General features: G+C 34.6%; 1 protein-coding gene across 11 annotated transcripts in view; it reads left to right on the top strand.

Moving 5' to 3' along the window:
• CDH12 (cadherin 12) overlaps nucleotides 1–19937 on the top strand; it is a 638254-nt gene that overhangs the window by 500733 nt on the left and 117584 nt on the right. For 10 of the 11 annotated variants that reach the window (XM_072924059.1, XM_072924061.1, XM_072924060.1 and 7 more), the window contains one exon: nucleotides 17806–18100. In XM_072924059.1, coding sequence (XP_072780160.1) covers nucleotides 17806–18100 — 295 coding nt within the window. Of the gene's footprint in view, nucleotides 1–17805; nucleotides 18101–19937 lie in introns of those variants that run through there. The other variant, XM_072924063.1, reaches the window with a different exon arrangement.

Genomic DNA, 19937 nt, shown 5'->3' with positions numbered 1-19937 from the left:
AGAAAGTAAGGTAAAGTAAGCTCAAGGGGAAGAGGGAAGGGGATTAAAGGTCAGTGCTGCCAAGTCCTCATGAGCCCTGTATTCATGGATCATCAAAATAGATGACAAAATTATGAAAATAACAGGCAAAATAAGGCAACCGGGAGACTTGTGTTCCTGTCTGCCTTGTGCTTTATGGGTATTCACTTGTGTTCCTTGTAATAGATTGTTAACATGTTTCTCTGGGGAGCCCAGCCCCAGAGACTGATTCTGAAGTAATGGCTTCCTCAGTGTATTAAATAATTCTGACAGGCTGCACATTTTCTTTAATTATCTCCAAGTATTACTGGTTAAAAACTTGTAAAAATTAATGGTATAAGTAATTAGCCTATTGACATTACTTTTCCTGTAGGCTATACAAGATTATATGTCCTGAATTTGATCACATTTTATGCATTGTACAGGTAATTGTGTATTATTGGGGAAAATGTAAAACTGGGGAAAAAATAAAACTAATTTTTTGGGAGAAAAAAGGCACATGAAATGCCTTTTTAATTTTTTTCTAATAGCTTGGACAGGAACCAAAGGTTCTTTTATTCTGTGTGCTTGTGGGGAGTCTATTGTCTACTTTCATGTTTGTTAGTGATGGACAGTCCATACCCTGAGTTAAACAAGTAGGCAGAAATTATTTACTCCAGTAATTTATCTCCAGTGGTACTTTCCAGTAATGCAATTCAAACTGTAGAAAAAAAAAAAGTAAATTAAAAATATTAATATGGGTAAATTTCTTCAAGGACTTTTCAAAGCTATTAATATTCTTTCATGACAATGTCTTAAAAAAACCCTGAAAGTCATTCTTAGTCTTAATGTTCATTAATGTTATACACTAAAGGACAAGATGAGCCCAAAACAATGCCTACAAAGTAAATAAAGACATTTTTCTAAATGTTGCCAATATCCCACACAATTTGACAGAATTTATTAAGAAAAACATATTCAGAAATTGTTTTTCAGATTCAAGGATTTTAAAATAAATTTTCCTTTTATCATGTTAAATTCCAGTTTGCTTTACTTTATGCCATCACAAGTTTTATAATCACCTAATGAGAGCTCTATAGTTTTACTTAAAGATACAATGCAGATATAAAGTTCCCTTCTATTTTGGGCTGTGTCCAAAAAATAAATGCAACCATTCTTTACAAATTCTTTTTTATTCTTTCAAACTTAAGAAGTAATACTATACTTCCTAAATTCTGCAGTCATGGTCGTGTTTCAGAATTGTTACCAGATAGCTGGCAGATCTCCATGCGTGTTTTCATTCCAAATTAAAGGGCACTTTTGAGGCAAATCTCTTGATCATTCAGACTTACTGTAGTTTTGTTCACATCAGGAGAGGTCTTGGAGAGTACAAACAAGATCACTTCTCAATAAAAAAAAGCTGAGAGGAAGCACTACATGAATTGGCACTTAGTCCACTGAACCAGATAAGATTTTGTTCGCAGCAGAAAACCTTGAGGTGCGTTTATTGCCTGCATCATTCCTCTCCATCAGCTGCTTCATTCTACAGAACACTCTCACTGGTTCACATTACCTGCTAACACAGGTACATCTTGTGTCTAATAAAAAATAGATACAGAGACACTACCCAAGGCTAGGTGGGTCCTGGCATATTTAGTCACCCATCTTTCCCTATATTTTGGTTAAATTTTACGGTATGTTTAGGATGACCTACAGAGCAGAAGGGATTTGTACTGCTAATGTACTGAGCGGGGGAAGAACGTATGCGAAACAGTAGTATATGGCATGAGTGTATAATCTCAATTCTGGACTAACTTTTAGTGATATTTATATTTATGGTCCCTACATGCCTGAATATGTAAAAATTTCAAGTTTGTAGTGTATATCTTTCATGACTTACAATCCTTGAAAAATCTAGGTATTAAAAATAAGTTTTTACATTGTTTGGGTAAAATTATATTAATTTAGAAGAAATTCACTTCCAAGTTTGATGCTGCATGTCTGTGTGTGTCTATGTGTCTGTGTGTGATCTGCAAATAAAAGTTACATTTGTCCAAGTCATCTTTTTATTAGTTCTTATCTGTGTTCACCCATTACTTTTCATGTTGCAAAAAAAATATCAAGAGCAATAAAGATGATGAGTAGATCAAATTTATGTTGAAGTCACCAAGATATTTCAATTTGAATAAATTTTGACTTGATCTTAAATGATTAAGACAAAGCAGCAAACAGGCAATGCAAAGTTAGAAGAATCATGCCAGAAAAATGAAAAGTTATTTATTGTTATATTTAGTTTATAATAGATGGTCTATTTAAACAGATTTTTTTCACTGCAATAATGAAAGATAGAATGAAGTGTAGTTCAATTATTTTTATTAAATGGAAAGATAAGTAGAATATTCCAACTGAAAACTGAATTTTTCAAGGTAAAGATGTTCATGTAAAATGATACTAGGTGTTATGAAGAACAGAATTGATTTTCTTAATACTTGTTTATACTCTTATCCTTATTTCTATTTCTCTGAAGGCTAGTACTTCTGAATGTGTGCTTCTGAAAATATTCATGATAATATTTTCTGAACCAGGAAAATTAATATTTCAAAACATTTTTTATATATAAAAGATATGAGAAGAATATATACATAATTCACAATCCGTGATAGAGAAATCTTGTATGTAGAATGCAGTCCAAAATGCCATCTGTTTTTTTTCCTTTAAGGTTCTCATAAAATGTGTATTTTTAAAATACTTGGCTATGTAAAATTCATTTGCCCTTTCTTTTGGAAACATTTGTTAACTGTTTTGCAACATCCATTAGTAATGCAGTCAATTCACACCTTTGATCACAGTCTTCTTTTTTTTTCTTTTCTATTTTTTTTTCCATTTTTCTCTTCCATGTTAACCAGGAAAAGAACTACTCTAAAACAAGCTTATGGACAATCTGTGTGTGTCTGTTTATGTGTGTAAAACCTGCACTTGGGGAAACTTAATTTAATTATTAACTTTTGAGCTGGTAAATGATCCGAATTTTCTTTTCATAGGTCCTCTGGTTTTGCAGTCTTGACCTTTAATGGTTTTGATCTTAAACCTTCATCAAACTGGCCCTGGTTCATATGGAAGGAGAACGCGTTGCTTTAGTTGGTGTTCACTGTAGAGCTGATGTTTCTCTATTCTTTCTCTCTCTCTCTCACTAACTCAGCTGGAGTTACTAAGCTCAATAATTTCTTGGGTGCTACTAGCCGAACTTCTATAAAATTAGACTATTCTTCATCTCCCTGACTTTTGAAGTCCTATGGCTTGAATGAAAAGTAAACTTCACACTCATCTACAACTATTGTGCTGGAAGGCAGCTGAACGATTGAGTACTGCCATTAAATTCAGTACACTTTCACTGAATTCTGTTTACGAATTGTACCATTGGGCTTCTTTGTACCATTCTATTTCTTTGTCTGTTTCCCTTCCTCTAAGTAGGGTTGATAATGCTCTCTGAAAATTGATGTAAAGTTATCATCCGTAGCTCTTACATGAACATGGCTTTGTAGAACCTGAACATCATTAACTTTCCCTTGTCAAAGTCTGTAATACCTTGGGACTCAGCGTGTCGCTACACAAATCCTATATACACCCTGCAGTGCTGATATGTGCTGCTAATTTGCTGTTGCCATGACTAGTTTATTATTTTGCCAGTTCACAGGGAAAAGTGCTTTTCCATTCTTTTCACAGCTGGCAGTACTGCTCTGCCAGGCAATGTATGAGTTTTTGTGGGCTAGGTAGAGAAAGAGCAGGTGTCTGCTGCCCTGGCACAGCATTGGCACACATACACTTCCTGTTGGACAGAGGTAGGTGTAACAGCAGGATCAGCCTCCAAAATGTAGTCAGTAATTCTGGAAAAACAGTGGTTTATTTGCCCTTTGGGAAGTCTTGCCCTTTTGGGAAGTCATCTGAAAGCACCTTACAACCTTCCCTTCTTCCCTTTATGATTCTGGTGCATTTACTTTGCTGTGCTGGGGAGGGATGTATGTTAGAAAGTTGCATTGCACTCACTGGAAGAAATATGCTCCACCTGAGATCTGTAACCTCTCTTTTATAACCTCTTTGTGGACAAGCATGTATCTGTTTTTAGCTGTGCTTTGTACAGCCCAGCCTGACTGAGGCACCTATTCATCTGCCTGTCAAAGTCATGACATTCACAGATCACAGACAAGTTAGAAAACTACTTTGTATATTTCTTTTTCTGTCTTCCAAAAATATTTCTTGTTGCTCCTTCTTAAAATTGAAAACAGTGCCTGTTGAGGGCAAACTTGCTTAAGTACTGAAAAAATTTTTTTGAGAACAAGTTAATCAGCATCAAATCAATCTTTAATTTACGTACTGAAGAGACATCTTCAGAATGTCCCATTCTTTTTCTTCTTAAATACAGTTTCTATTTCATATTCATCACAAACTTAGGAATGAATTTTTATCTGTTTATCTCATAGGAACAAAATTTGGGTTCTTACAAGAAAAAAAAACAAACAACAAACCAAAGAATCCTATATTCCACAGTCAGTCATGTGGTGCTGGTAACAAAGGCGTCATACAAGACCCAAAATTGTTTCTAGGGGTCCACAGTACTAACCCAGTCCACAAAATAGATGCTTCAGGAAGTCAGAAATGCTACAGTGCTACTAGTGGTACAGTGCAGCTGGTATATCAAAATATGAAGAAAGTATCTAACTATTGCTCCAGGTACCAGTTGTTCCATTAATGGAAGCACCACTACCTAGTAGTATTATTTAAATCAAACTAATATTAAGATTATTTTTATGTTATGTGAGATTGGTATTAAAATGGCTTGTTAATCAAGCTAAGCCCAGTCTAACAAGGTTAGTAAGTTAATGAAAAAATTAGCAAAGAAATCTTGATCTATTTATGAATTTCAAACCATTTATTGGTGTTTCTTACTAAGTTTATGAATTTAAAAAATATTTATAAAAAATTTGCTCTTCAGTTGAATTCTTAGAGAAAAGAATATTATGCTGATATGGCTGTAATTGTGCTGGAACATAGTTTATTCATGATTTTATAGCGTGAAATTTCTTTGTGACAGGTGTTTGGCATCCCACAACACCAATTCATGTTTCAGGAAAATGTATCATTAAGATGAAAAATATGTACATTTAAGGCACACATATAGTAAATCAAAAGCTTGGTCTTGCTTAATTTTTTTTTTCTGTCTGTGCTATATGATTTTTTCACAGAAAATTTTGCAGCACTCAAAACCAGGCCAGCTGGATGCCAACAAGAGATGAATCTATTCTGAAAGCTTAAAAAGGCTCACTACAAGTGAATGCCGTATTCTCATTCTGCTAAGCCAGCCTCTCAAAAAACTTAGAGTAAAGGATGTGGCTCTAAATTGGATCTCATAGCAGCTCAAGAAGGATGGCTATTTCCCTGTGCAGTTGTGCAAGGTTAAGGTGGGAGGACAGGAAGCTCTGTGCATAAAGACTTTTTTTCTTCTTATTGAGTCAAATAAGACTCATTTAAAGACATTATTCCTTTAACACAATCAGCTCTGTGGGGCATGTGGCTGTTGTAAATAGACTTGTGCCCTGCTGTGGATATGTGCTTTGGCAGATACATGCTATTCCTATGAGATAAAGTGCAGTTCTACAGAGTACATCCTTGCATGGTTTTCCATGGATGGCTTGCAGACTCTCTTTTTAGGGGTTGTACCTGCTATGTTCCTACAGTCAGTCACATACTATGATTGCAGTTTGGTAGTTAGAGCTTGCTCCTGAATGAGATAGAGAAATACAACTTGCCTCAATACTAGAGTGAATTACTGTTCAATTACTATAAGCACTACGTGCAAGAGAATATGCTCATAAGGTAGTTTCCTCATTGAATCTATTCTGATTCATTAAATCAATACTGCAGAAGACAAATCATCATCAGATATCCTTGAAAGAAATGAAATTTTCTGACAAACAACAATATTTCTGAAAATAAATATTTTATTATTCATTTTTAATATAATTAAAAATGCTAGCTTTCAACAGATTTGGTAATTTTTATATCTAAGGTATTTTTCCCTGAAAAAGTGGAAGCAACAGAAATAACTACTGTTTCCTGGTTTACTCATTTTTGGCAAATTCATTGGTAAATAACTGCAATTACCTGTTCATTCTATATATGCATCTTTTAGGCATAATCAAAATTATTGTCACTAGGTTGTATATTATTCAGTGAGCAAAATATTTACACTGTCTTTTTGAAGAGGCACAAATACTTTCCACAGTCTTCATTTCTACATTTAGGAAGTAGCATAAGATGATGAAATCTGTAAAAACTTAAAGGCGGACAACAAAGGAAAGTTGATGTTTGATGCTCAGAAGGTCTCCAGCTAGTAAATATATTATTATTTAATAGATAAGTCTGTTCTTATGTTCAAAAAGGGTGTGTGTCATTTATCACACCAAAGGAATATTTTTAGGAAAATTGCTAAAATGGGTTCCTTTTGTGAATATTACTTCCTTGATCATAATTAACAGCTGCTACAAATACAGGTGAATTTAGCCACCAATAGCTGCAATATTTGTCAGTGAAAGGAGCCTGACTTCTACAAACATTTATGAATGGATAAAAGCCCTGACACATCACAACTAACTCCCACACCACTGAAAGAACTTCATAGTAATTTCTGTTTAACAAAGGTTAGTGTTAAATTGCAAAAGCATTGTTTTATAAAGTTTATCCTACCCCTGAATCTTGAAACAAACAAATATTATTATTTAAGGTGTTTGAAGTTCTGGAAAATGAAAAAGGAGGGGTGGGAGGGATAAAGGGGAGAGACGGTGAATGATTTCCGCACAAGAAGAAACTGCTGTTGTTTCCATTTTGAGATCTTTAGTATGGTAAAACTTAAAGGTGAAAAGAAAATTTCCCTAAGTGCATGAACTTAAACAGAAGAAAATGTTTACTCTCAGTCTGCGGGAGAGAACCCTGCCAATACTCTGCAGGAGAGTACTCTGCAAGTGCTTGCAAGGCCCTAATTATTACTGAATGAAATTGGAGACAAGGGGAGTTTTGCCATTGACTTTCTAAAGTCCAAGATTTAGGCTTTATGGACACAGTCGCACTTTCCTGGACCCTGGAGAGATTTTGTCCTTGTTAACTGATTTCCCCAGGATTTCTAGAAAAATTATACAGAAGATAGGAACAAATTAACATCTCTGTTGTTTCAATGAGGAGTTCTGTCAGAAAAATGGAATACAAACTCATCCAGAAACAGTTTTTCTCACTTCCTGCTTCTTCCAAGTTCTCTGTAGGAATAACCTTCCCACTCTCTTTTCTCTGGGGTAAAATGACTCTATGCTCTTTTCTTCCTTCTCCACTCCCAATAGCAGCGGCAGATGTGGCTGTTATTCAAACCCATCAGTATAAAACATAAGTACAGCCACAGCTATAGAAAACAGATATCTTACAACAGCCATACAGTAATTTTTTTCCAAATTATAAAGCTTTCTAATTTTTTTATCTGTTGTATTGTACTCTTCATTGATTCTTAGGAATATTTCTCTTTATTCATTAAATACATTAATAAATCTTGAAAATGATTGCTACAGCTAGCATATGTAAACTCAACATGTTTTTCTTAAAACTGAATTGGGAAAATCCAGCAGAGACAATCATATTCAGATTTATAACTAAATTGCTCTATTTGAGCAGAAATTATGTAACCTTGAGCTGGGGAAGATATTTTTCTTTTGCTTGTTAATACATGGGTGTGACATTTTTATTAAAAAGAAGGCATACTAATATTCTTACATATTGTAGCTTAACGATATGTGAAATATTAATGTATCCATAACTTAGAATATATCCAGGATTTTTGGGATTTGATTCAGTTCTGTATAGTTCCATATAAATGCTGCTTGTTTTAAGTAAACCAACTCTGTCTGATGCTTTACCTGTGTCTTAAAAACCTTCTTTTCTTCCATGCAAATGTTGATTAGTTAAAAGATCCCATTGGAATAGAATGTTTACCTATTTTTGCAAAACCTCAAACCTTAAAAAAAAACAAACAAAACTGTGTTACAAGCTAGCAAAAAAATGCAAACTATGCAGCATGTCACTTATCTGTACTGCTTCACCAAAATGAAAGAAATACATACAGCACAACCCTTTCCTATGCTGCTTTTGGAACCTGAGGAAAATCAACACTACTGTGTGATAAGACAGCCTTTAAAAATATTGTTCTGAGGAAATCTTGCAGCCAGAACATTGTTCATGGGATGTGCCTTCTTGGAATTGATATGTAGGGCACAGAAGAACTTTGAATTTCTTTGCTGTACTTTCTATTCCTTGCACATTAAGCATTATTTGTTCATACTTGCTGGATTGTTTTGCAATATTTTTGTGTCTTGTAGTATGAATATTTATCTGACTTTTTTTGGGCCAACTTAAGTTAAAGATATTAAAAATTCAAAATATATCATATTTCACTCATAAAATTCTGTGCCTGTAAATGCCTTAAAATTATCCCTCTAATGTATGTGTCAATTTTTTTTTTCACCTCTATGATGGAACTAAGAATTTTTTTCCTGTTTATGTAAGGTAACTGGTCAAACAGTTTATGGTAGTATGTCTTGTCACAGTGATAGACAGGCTGAGGTAAAAATCTTTCTACTCTGTCATTCTCTACCTGTTCTAGTATATCATTATCAAACAAAAAGAGATACCTTAACTGACAGAGCTTTACAGCAAAAGTGATTTATGGAACAAGTCTTTTGAATTTAACTTAACATGAAATTTAAATACGTGAAGAAGGGCATTTTAAACATTCATTTGCTAGGTAGTCAATAAAGAAAAATATTTGAAAAAAAAAAAAAACCAAAGAAAAATAATATAAGGGAAGAATAAAAATTAATTAAGGGAAGGATAAAAATGAAGAAAATTTCATCAGCACCAGCAGAATTTAGAAGACCTTTACTCTAAACCCTTCCAAGTTCCAGCTAGAATTGAAGGGCACACTGATATGAATTAGAAAATAGCAGAAGATGTATTTGCTAAATAAGGTTCCAATCAGTATAAAAATAAGCATAAGCTTTTATAATTAGTTTATAAAGTTTTAACTTTCCAAATGCAATAGATTTAAACTGATCCAACACACACTTCTAGGCATGTTTTTGTTACAGTTCTAGTCTTTCTTTTTACATTATAACTACAAGAACCTGTCACTTTTTGCTTATGACAGAGTGCCTTTTTGAGGTGCTTAAAAGTTGTGTATTTATCAGTGTTGTTTATATTATTATTTCTATTATTATCTTGGGCACAGAAAATTTTCAGCTTATTTAGACTAATCGGTAAAGCAATGAGAGTCTGTATAATAACGGGTTTTTTCATGCTTCTGTGTGTGATAAAATTATGACTTCTGAAGTAGAGTAAACCTAGTTTAGGGGACCTAATTTGGGTACACTTCTAGGAACAATACCGAGCCCTTGGCTTACAGAATCTATCTCTGGATATTTTGCATAGCTGATTCAAGAAGCCAGTCAGGTTTGGGGTTCACTTTGTGTGTGGTCACGTGTACCATTTTTGTGACTATGGAGGTCATCTAACCCCTGACTAGGGTTTTCTGTCTTAAGGATTGATGAACAGTAGGAGATGACTACTTTGTCCCTACTTTGCCTTTAGATATTTATGACTGCATAGCTGGAGGTGTATTTCTTCTCCTAGCTGCAGCTGTGGTATGGAAATGTATGCTGCCTCACACATCCCTCATAAAGGTTGCTCCCTCCTCAGAAAAGCAACTCCAGAAGGAAATTTGAGTTTTCCACAATTAATTTGAAAAGAACCAGGCTTAGCTCAGCTATTCAATTCGTCTATCTAGACGGGACAGTCTGATGGAAAGAATTTTAGGGGAATTCAATTAGCTCCAGATGTTTAGGGTGGAGTAGTGAATACCACCGAGAAAAGGAGTGGGAAGCTACTCAGAGTCAAGATCAGCAGCACGGCAGCTGCCAACAGGCATCTGTCTTTTTGTCTGTCACTTCAGAAACTGAATGGCACACCCCACACTTTCTTCCCTATCACACAAGGTATTCCTACTATCATCAGTAGGGCAACTCCTCTTAAGAGAAAACATCTCATGCAACTGACTGGCTGTAGCTATAGCTCCCATCATAAATTAAATCTCAAATAAAAAACAAGTCCATAATGTCATAACTATTAGGTGAGATGAGGAGTAAAGTACATGTCCTCTAATGATAATGATATTTTCTGTGCTGAAAAGTCCAAGTAACTAACCAGGATTTTATATCTTGCAGCTTAAGAGATCTATAGACTATAATTCTACAGAAACTGGATCACATTCACACACCCTAGAAATAAAACAGATTTTGTCATTTCAGGAGCATAAACACCTCATTCTAAACTGAAAATTTCTAACCTTGCCAACAGCTTCATTTCAGTGACACTTTGCAGTATAAAGTTCCTGCTTGTTCTCAGCTTTCTGAACAGTGGTTATCTAGTGATCTGCAGAGAGACTATCTTCATAAATATAAGTAGACAGTCATTAGAAATTATAAACTCTCCTTTAACAGGTATCTTAGAAATTTTGGGTTAGATTTTAAAAAAATTCACATAAAGACTTCTTAAGTCTCTAGTTTCTATTTTTATTATATTTATTCATACAGCATAGTTAATATTTTAATGCACTGATCTCTTATATGTATTGTAGAAGAGATACAACAGGCAACACAGTGAAAAATCATGTATTTCTGTCAGTATGTATTATCTAGAGAGTTGCAGCTCTTTTTGATATTCTGATAGTGCTTCTTCTTTCAAAAAATAAATACTGCAATCACTACCTCAAAAGATCACCACCCCTTCATATTATGATTTTAATTGATTACAGCAATGCCATTGAAAATTTTGCTGATTTTGCACAATTAAAGAGCAAGAGTTAGAATTCAATTGTCATGCTGTCTTTTCGTCATTTAGTTTTCAGAATCAGTGAATAAGTGTTGTCTTGAAGAGGAATACAAATATCTACTGCCTAAAGCTGGGATGATTTTTTCCCTAGAGCCTAGTTTGTGGCAAATTCCCTTCCCTCATTTCTGAGTTTTGGACATCAACATTATCCTCCTACTTAACCACAGGAGTCCAGCCAGGCGTGGGTACAGAGGGAGTAGCGATGCTTTCACAGGTGTCGATCAAACCAGGCCTACTGGTGCCAACTCAAATGCATTCATTAATAACAAGTGATGTCTTCCACAGGCTCCTTCAGCCCAGAAGATTATTTACCACAGATTTTGAGTGCACAGTAGTGAAAAGACTGCATCTATGCATGAGGATACATGGCATAACCTCACTTTTCCCATGTGATGCATTAAGGGTTATGGATTGTGAGGGTTTCACTTTCAATTCCCTCCTCAGTGTCTGTTAAATACTTTGAAAAGTTCTAAAATTATAAACTTTTCATAATGTGGTAGAATCCTTTTCCACTGAGCTGTCATCAGCATCTGCACACTACATTGTAGCTCATAATGCTTTGGAAGGATATATAAAATTTAGCTGAATAAAGAAGAAATTGGAAGTAGATAAATTTCTTCAAATTTTGTCTCCTGTTGCTGTCTAATGGCCAATACTGGAATTTGTTATTGGAGTCTTTGATTATGCTGTTACAATACAATGGCTATTCCCAGAGACCTCCACAGATTGAAGTTTGCATCAGTTGTCACCATTCTGCAGAACATTTCTCCCAAATAACATTCAACATAACTGAACTGATACCTATGGGTACACAAGAACATTGTAACATGGAGGTATATGAGATCAGTACGAATAATTTAATTTTAAAAATTACTTTTTATGTTAATTCTTGCATTAAAGTTGGAGAGGATGGAGCAGAACACCATCTTTCTGTATGCATCAGCTCCAACTGAAATGGTGATGCAGAAATAATCATCAGAAATTTATGCAACTTGTAACTTACATGTATAACTACTTGTATAATTAAATGATATTACAACATTATTGAGAAATTTTTATTCTTTCAATGCTTTATAGTGCATAACATTTTTAATTGGCCAATATTTTTTATGTATATGGCATTCCATAAAAGGAATGTTGGGAGTTTTTTCACTGTGCTCATAGAAGTGTTGTTATTAAATTCCACATAATGCAACAAAAATATTAATGTAGAGAAGAATTGGAAAAATAACAATCCCTAATTTCTCAGTTGCATAATGTTGGTAGAGAAGAAGAATAATTTGAACTGAGAAAGTCAGGTACTGATTTTATTCCTTTCTAACGACTCATTTGCCATCATCTTACTACCTGACAACCACACTCATTATTGAAAAAATCTGTTCTGACTTAGTGTGCTTAGACTAAATCCCCATGACAGGGATAATGTTTTATTTAATTAAATAATAAGTGTTTTAATTTTAATAAAGCTCATCTTTATTTGCAAAACAAGTGTATAAATTCTTTTTACTTAATTGCTTTTGAATAAGGTTGTATTCTAATCTCATTTGAACAGGAAGATATTTCAAAATGCTGAACCATGTGGTTTATTCCTATTTTTTCAAAAAATAGTCAAAATGTCGATTTTTGGTAGCAGATATTTTGCTACATAGAAATACAGCACAAAGAAAAGTAGTCATGATGATCAGATATGCACAGCTTACTAATTCAAATAATATTTTTTAAATTTTTGTATATATATGTGTAGACACACATGTGCATCCATTAATTGACATTTTTAATTATTGTTTGAAATTTTCATAGTACTAGGAAAGCCAGCTCACAGATAGGAGTCTTTTATTAAAAGGCCTGTACAGAGCTAGCACAAAAACACATCTTCCTATTACAAATAATTTCAAGCTTTGAAAATTGTTCTTTTTCAAATGGCCTTTAAAAAAAAGTCATTCTTTTCTCCTTTTGTTCATCTTTCTTTTACCTCATGATTTTGCAGTTGCACTCAGCTGTATTAAAGGTCATTTTTAACCTCAAGGATTCTCTGATTCTGTGATTTTAGTTGCTCCTTGTTTCCATAAACCTATTGTCATTCATCTGACCCACTTGTAGTAGTGTCCTAATTCATCTTTACACAAGCTTTAGTCTGCAGTCTTGCCTGACGAATGCATGTTAACTTATTATTTAGAAGATGCCCTAGGTAATCCAAACTTTTAGAATCAGGAAACATTTGCACTGATTGTGTTGTAAGTAGATTTTACCTTGTCCCTAAATGTCCTCTGCAGTGGTATGTGTGTGATGGAGAGGGAAAGAAAGAAAAGCTATTTCACTGGATTTGATTAGCAACAATTACATTGTTCCTTTTAATTTCTCCATGTCCTGAATTAAAGTCTCTGGCATCCCCATGCCCTTTGAATCTTAGGAAAATTTTCAAGGTTTATGTATTTTTAGATGGAAGAAATAAATATATTTGTGTGAAAGCAGTACATTAGATTCTAATTATCAGGTTTTTAAAAGAAGCTATGCAATCTGTGTAGATCATAGAGTTCTTGCCAAGAGAAAATATGTGTAGAATAATTATATTTTAAAAGGGCAGCCTTCCAAACAGAAAATCTTCAGACTCATTTACACCCTCCTCTCTTGTAGTGGGTATCCTTGTTCCAACACACACTTTTACAGTAGAGATATGCCATAATGGGTCTGCTTGGGTCTATGTTAACTGTACAAAAATGACATTTTTTTCCTTTCCTCTGTTCAGGCCATTATTCTGTATTTTCAGTCTTAGGTAATATTGGAGTTGAATGACGTTCTGGTTTCTCAAGTGGTTTTCATTGCACATCTTACCCAAGAAAGTGCAGGGGCTGGTGGCTACAGAATGAATGGTGATACCTGGGAGTAGATGCAGGAAGAGAAAATAGGATCACAGCAGTCCTGGCAGATGTCATAGCCCTTACTCTGGCATGATTTGTGGGGATATAGTGATTGCTTCATTTTAAAGTAGAATATCTTGCAATTTTTTAGCTTCTTTTATTTCCAATTTCTTTACCTACATATATGAATTTACATATTTAACTTTCAAAATGATTGTATTAATATACGTCATTGAATTATTTAAGAAAAGAGAAGGTGAACAGTTGAGGATCAGATGAATAGGATACTGAAGAGAAAATCAGCACCACAGGATACTGAGGAACAAATACATCTGATCCATACTCCTGCAACACTTGATTTACCTAGAAGTATAGACCCATTCTTGAAGTACATTACCTAATGCATTTCCTGGTCTTTCATGTGGTTTGAAATTATTTGTGCAGTGTATGAATTCTTGAAGTGACACAGAGCTGGTAACACTGAGTTGTTGAAGCAGTAAGATCTTAATTTATTGGTAAAATGCAAACAATCATACTTCTTGTTAAAAACTGTCAGAGAACTGAATAAATAATTTCTCCCAGATGTGCTAGTAGTGAGTTGTGACCAACTTTTCATCCTCTTTGAAGCAAACTAGCATTCAGCTTGTTACAGTCTGAAGCAGATTGATAGATCACATGGATTTGTAGACTGACTCAGTCTGGCATCTGGTACTGGATATGATTCAAAAACACTGCTATAATTTCTGCATAGATTTATGCAATGTATCTTACAATAGTCTCCATCTTATTATTCATACTTTATTTTTTCAAAATCAGTCATTTCCTTTGCCATATGTGTTATTGTTTGTACACATTAGCAAGAATTATGGAATGATAAGTCTTTTTCTGCCATCATGGAAAAATATTCATGATTTTCTGCACTAACAAGAGTTTTTCTGCAAGAAATTATTCGTTTTATACTCGGGATAGATTTGCAGTGATATCTGACACTAAACTGTGTTACTTACATAGTAGAGAATACAAGTGTAGATTTCAGCAAAGATAGAAATTAATCCCTCACATTTCCAAGCCTCCACTGCATTTTTAATATTCAGGATTTATAGGGAAAACATAAAATTAAGACAACCTGTGTGAATGCAATCATTTGTACAACCTTGTTGCAGTAAATTCAGGTGATACTGAAATGTAAACACATTGTGGGGAGGAAAGTAGGTAATATCTGAGCACTTGTTCTCTTGCCCTTTAATTTTACTGAAATAGTGGAAGACCAAGAATTAGAAAATAAGTGTGAGCAAGAAGGTGAAATGGGATACAAACCCAAAGTTTCTGCGGACACAGTCAGAAAAATTAGTCTCTCACAAATCTGTTTTTAAGCACAATGAAGAAATGTCTTTTCTTCCAGTGCAATACAGCTTGTAACACATAAATCAAGACAGAGTAGCAAACACTTATTCTTTAGCTTAAACTGCTTTCTGAAAAATTTCAGGCATTGAAAGTCAGGATTATTTCCTAGTGTTGTGTAAGTACAGCTAATGCTAGCTTCTTGCTTTTCATCTATGCATCTGAATCTAAGTTTTGCATTCTCTCTATTGTTGGAGAATTTATTCAATTTTAAATTAATCAATCAGCTCTTCCCCTGCAGTAATTTGACACTGTGTAATGTTGAATTGACCCACAAATTGCATAGCTTGATGTGGGTTATAAATAAGCATGCATTTGCACATTTTCCTGCAATGTCATCTAGGAAGCTTATGTCAAAATCAGCAGATCTGGTGAATAAATACAACGTGACACATCCCAGCTAATGCAGAGTATTGCAGCTCTGTTTAATTGGGTGGAATGTTTCCTAGGTTGTACTAGATGAGTGATACTTGTGAAGCCCAGTGAATACATCTACAAATGTCGAATTGCTATTCCTACCTGTTGTAAACCTTTTCTTCTCCAATACATTTGAGAAAAAAACTATATTTAGTCATGTCTTTGTATTTCAATCTTCCTTTGTCTTGGGAGCCCTTGCTTTCCCTGCTTTTTCTCCAGCTAGGAAAAGCAACTATAATTGATTCTCTCTAGTATAATCCAAGGGCTCAGATAAGACATGCAATACAGCCTGATTTGTTACTAGTGGAACACAAAACCTACAGCTGGCAATCAGAAACACACTCAACCATCTCAGATTTAGTACCAAATCCAATGACAGGAGTTGGGAGTAATCTTGTCATGCTTCCCTGTTTACAAATTCCTCTTTCATAATTGCATTATTTTGCTCTGTGATATTATTACTTCCAGGAGTAGGCATCAAGGTAGTTTTCACAATGAAGCCCAAACAAATTTTATTTAATATAGGGATACTGCTAAAACAATTTTCTGGTTCCCTCTAAAAAGTTTTTACACTTTTTTTCTTCAAGCTTTCTCATCATCATTTTGATTCTTTTTTTCTCTTGATGTGTGTCTGTAAGCCTCTAAATTATAATGGAAGAGAAATACCAAGTTTTTACTAAGCAGAGTGTAATGAAACAGCAGGAGGCTTTAAGCCACTTAAATTAAAATAAGGAGGAAGAAATAGACATTAATTATCTCAGACTACATTATCGTTTCATTTTGCAAGCAAGAAAGTATTTTACACCTTGGAAGCAAAATACTTTAGTTTGGACGGAGAGATAATTTAAAATCACATGTGGGGGGCAGCTAGATGAAAGATCAGAAATTAATATATTCACTGAGCAAGAATGATGAGATGAAAAAGTAGACAAAAAAGAGACTAAGCTCAAGTTCACTCTGTGCCACAAACCATGACCTCTTCCACAGTTACAAGGACCTATTTTCAATTTCAAGTCAATAGCTATAAATGTTAGTAATTGCCTTTAACTCCTTTTCCATAGCTTAGCTTCTTGCCCCATTACCAAAACCATTTCTCAGTAATTCATTTTCTACATAATCTCCTTTCATGTCCCATGTTTCCTCTATTGTGTTTCACCTTGGGCAGTACATCATGTAAATAAAGTCTATATCCATAATCGCTTGGCAATTCAGCTTAAAAGAATTCACTCTTGAAAACTCCATCCTGACTGGTGGCCATTATAGAAGATCTTTCAAGTCCTCACTAGATGGGAAAAGTGGAGGAATAGTTTAAAGACTATTTCAGCATCAGTGATGTAACCTTGTGGATCTTTTCAATGCTTTTAGATGCATTTAAAGGATGAGTATGGAACAGGTAAAGGCATCTGAGAAAGAACTGTATTTGGATTTAAAAGAATCCTGTATTTAAAATAATGTTTAAGGCCACTTTATTGTAGGATAGACACTGATTAAAGGGGTGAAAAGATCCAAGAAGTTGAATCCAAGGGTTTTTTTTTATTTTATTTTAAAATTCTAATTAGAGATTCATCAGAGTAATAGCCAGAAAAATGTGTATATTGGTATTTAAGAATTTAATTATAAATTCTTAATTTAATATTTAAGAGATCAAATATTTGTGTAAAAGGCAGTATTTTTAGTTCTGTTTAGCATTTACTGTAATCATGAGGTGTATATTTTCGTTTTTTAACCAAGTTTGACTTTGAGTTTCAGATGCCATCAAGCTCTTGCTCTTGAAATAATTAGATATTTCCCTTTTTCTTCTCTGAAAGCCAAATGTCTGTGGAAGCTTTTGACACTCTCTCATGTCATTTCACATTTGTTTGATGTGACTATGGCTGATTTTATGTCCTTGGTCTTAAATTTCAGTTTATAACAAATGTGAAGCCCTGCTTCGCTGCAGTTTTAGTTACTGAACTGCAGCAAGTCTGTGCTGTACTAGATAGGAGTAAAAGTCTTGCATAACATACTACCCACATTTTGTCCATGCACTTAGAGGCAGTTAAGGACTTAAGAAATTGGTTCCTCCAGTCTTTTATTACATTTAAAAAAAAAATTGCCATCTAGTCTAAGAAAAGCTGTTAATATTTTTGTCCTCTCTTTTGCTTTTCTTCTCCAGCTTCACTCGGACTTGGACAAGGGAGTCGGCACTGTTAAATATACCCTTTCAGGAGATGGTGCTGGCACAGTTTTTACCATTGATGAGACTACAGGAGACATCCATGCCATAAGGAGCCTAGATCGAGAAGAAAAACCTTTCTACACACTCCGGGCTCAGGCTGTGGATGTTGACACCAAGAAACCACTAGAGCCTGAATCAGAGTTCATCATCAAAGTGCAGGACATTAATGATAATGAGCCAAAGTTTCTGGATGGGCCTTATATTGCCAGTGTCCCAGAAATGTCTCCAGTGGGTGAGTAAGAAGCTATAAATGCTTGATAACTATTTGCATATTACTTAATTGTTTCAATGTACTTTTCTTGCTGAGAGAGGGATGATATGAAAAAAAACAACTTCTGAAACTCATTATTAGAAATGTTTCTAATATTCTGTGCCTAGATATACATAGATTACAGTTTTGTTTTTAGCTTTGTTTGCTTATTCAGAAACTTGTTCTCCTGCAATATGAGAATCTGCAGGGTAGGATGAGTTAAAAAAAAAGATATTCAAGGAAGGTATGCTAAGGTCCTGGAGTTCTCTAACCACAAACCTATTATGTCACATGATGTGGTGCGTTCCCCTCTCTTCCTAGTTTGCATTTGCTGTTTGCTGGACAAAATTAGATAGCCTGTTTACTGTAAAGCATCTTTCCATTTAACTGGTTTTGTCTTTGTGACTCTTAAACTCCTACAGCATTTGCATGATCTCCTAATTATGCATTAGGGGGCAATTCTTTATTTAAGTGCTGTTACTCTGCATGCTCAAAGTAACTATTGCCCTTGCCTTCGTCACAATGCAAGAATGAGAGTCTGCAAGAGTGGCTCAAGTTGTCAAAAACCTAATGTCCAAAAAAATTTTTAGACTCTTAAGTCAAAAAAAAAAAGAACAAAAGAAAAAAATTGCCTGGGAACATGGTAAGTTTTCAAAAACATCGTGTACAGAGTACAGAGTAATTTTCTTTTCAGAGAAAGGTGGACTGCAGTAATGATATTGAAGTACTCAATAGTTTTTTGCTTGAAGAATTTTCACAACATGATATATGCCAGGAATGACATGAAGAGCATCGATCCTGCTTTGGAGCAGGAGAATAGGCTAAATGGGCCCTTTTGGTCTCTTCCTGATGGCTGATTCTGCAGTGGTCCTGAGCAGCATGTTTGCAACATAAGCACAGTGCTTGTGTCCTACTGCCAGATGGCATTTTGGGTTTCCCTGCAGGCACCAGAAATTAATTTGCTCTGGGCTGGGAGTCATTTAACTTCCCAGTGCTAGTTCCAGCTTATTGCCCTTCTCTCTCCTAAACTGTATTTTCCCAGTACTTCACAAGCCAGTACCAGCCATTTAATACTCCTGGCAGTTGTTAACAGTTTTGGAAGTTTTCTGACTTTGAAGTGACAGAGGGATTCTGTTCCCCTTCAGCTATGCACCTCAGATGTTGATACTTTTAAAGTCAATCTGGGAGGTGACTAGCTATCTACACAAGTTGCTACATAGAATTAATGAGGTATTCTTTTAAATTTTGTGATAAGGAGGAGTAGAATGCAGTAGAATGGAATAAAATGTGATGTGAGTAGACGTGTAGAAATGATCATGTTAATCTTACAGAAGTGTAGACATTCACTATAGTCACCTACAGGACTCTATCTGTAGATTCACAATATAGGTGCACTATATAATGAGATGCACAATAATATTACTTACTGTATCATGTATAGATGAAAACCATTTCTTACATTTTGACACCTGGGAAATTCAGAATAACATTTCTCACCAGTATGGTTGGTAGTAAAATTGTGTTTAAAACCTTCTCAGAAAGAAAAAATGAAAATCTGTGATGGTGTTAGTACAGCAGGGCAGAGTGCCTACATTTATTCCCTTACTCTGTTGTTCTCCCCCATATTTCTTAGTTATTTCCCTAAATATGTGTGTGAAGCAGAAGATTAAGAGCTTTTACTTCATATGAAATACTCTTCAAGATGTGCCATACACTGGCGGCTTTTACATGGATGAGGAGTTGCATGACTAAATGAGATAGAACTGAGAATGCTGTGACATGCATAGAGCATTTTAAAATAAATGCTTTTCAATTTATT

Source organism: Taeniopygia guttata, chromosome 2 (assembly GCF_048771995.1).
Source record: "Taeniopygia guttata chromosome 2, bTaeGut7.mat, whole genome shotgun sequence".
Taxonomy (NCBI): domain Eukaryota; kingdom Metazoa; phylum Chordata; class Aves; order Passeriformes; family Estrildidae; genus Taeniopygia; species Taeniopygia guttata.
Note: the sequence above shows the minus strand (reverse complement) of the source record. Positions and strands in the feature narration are given on the sequence as shown.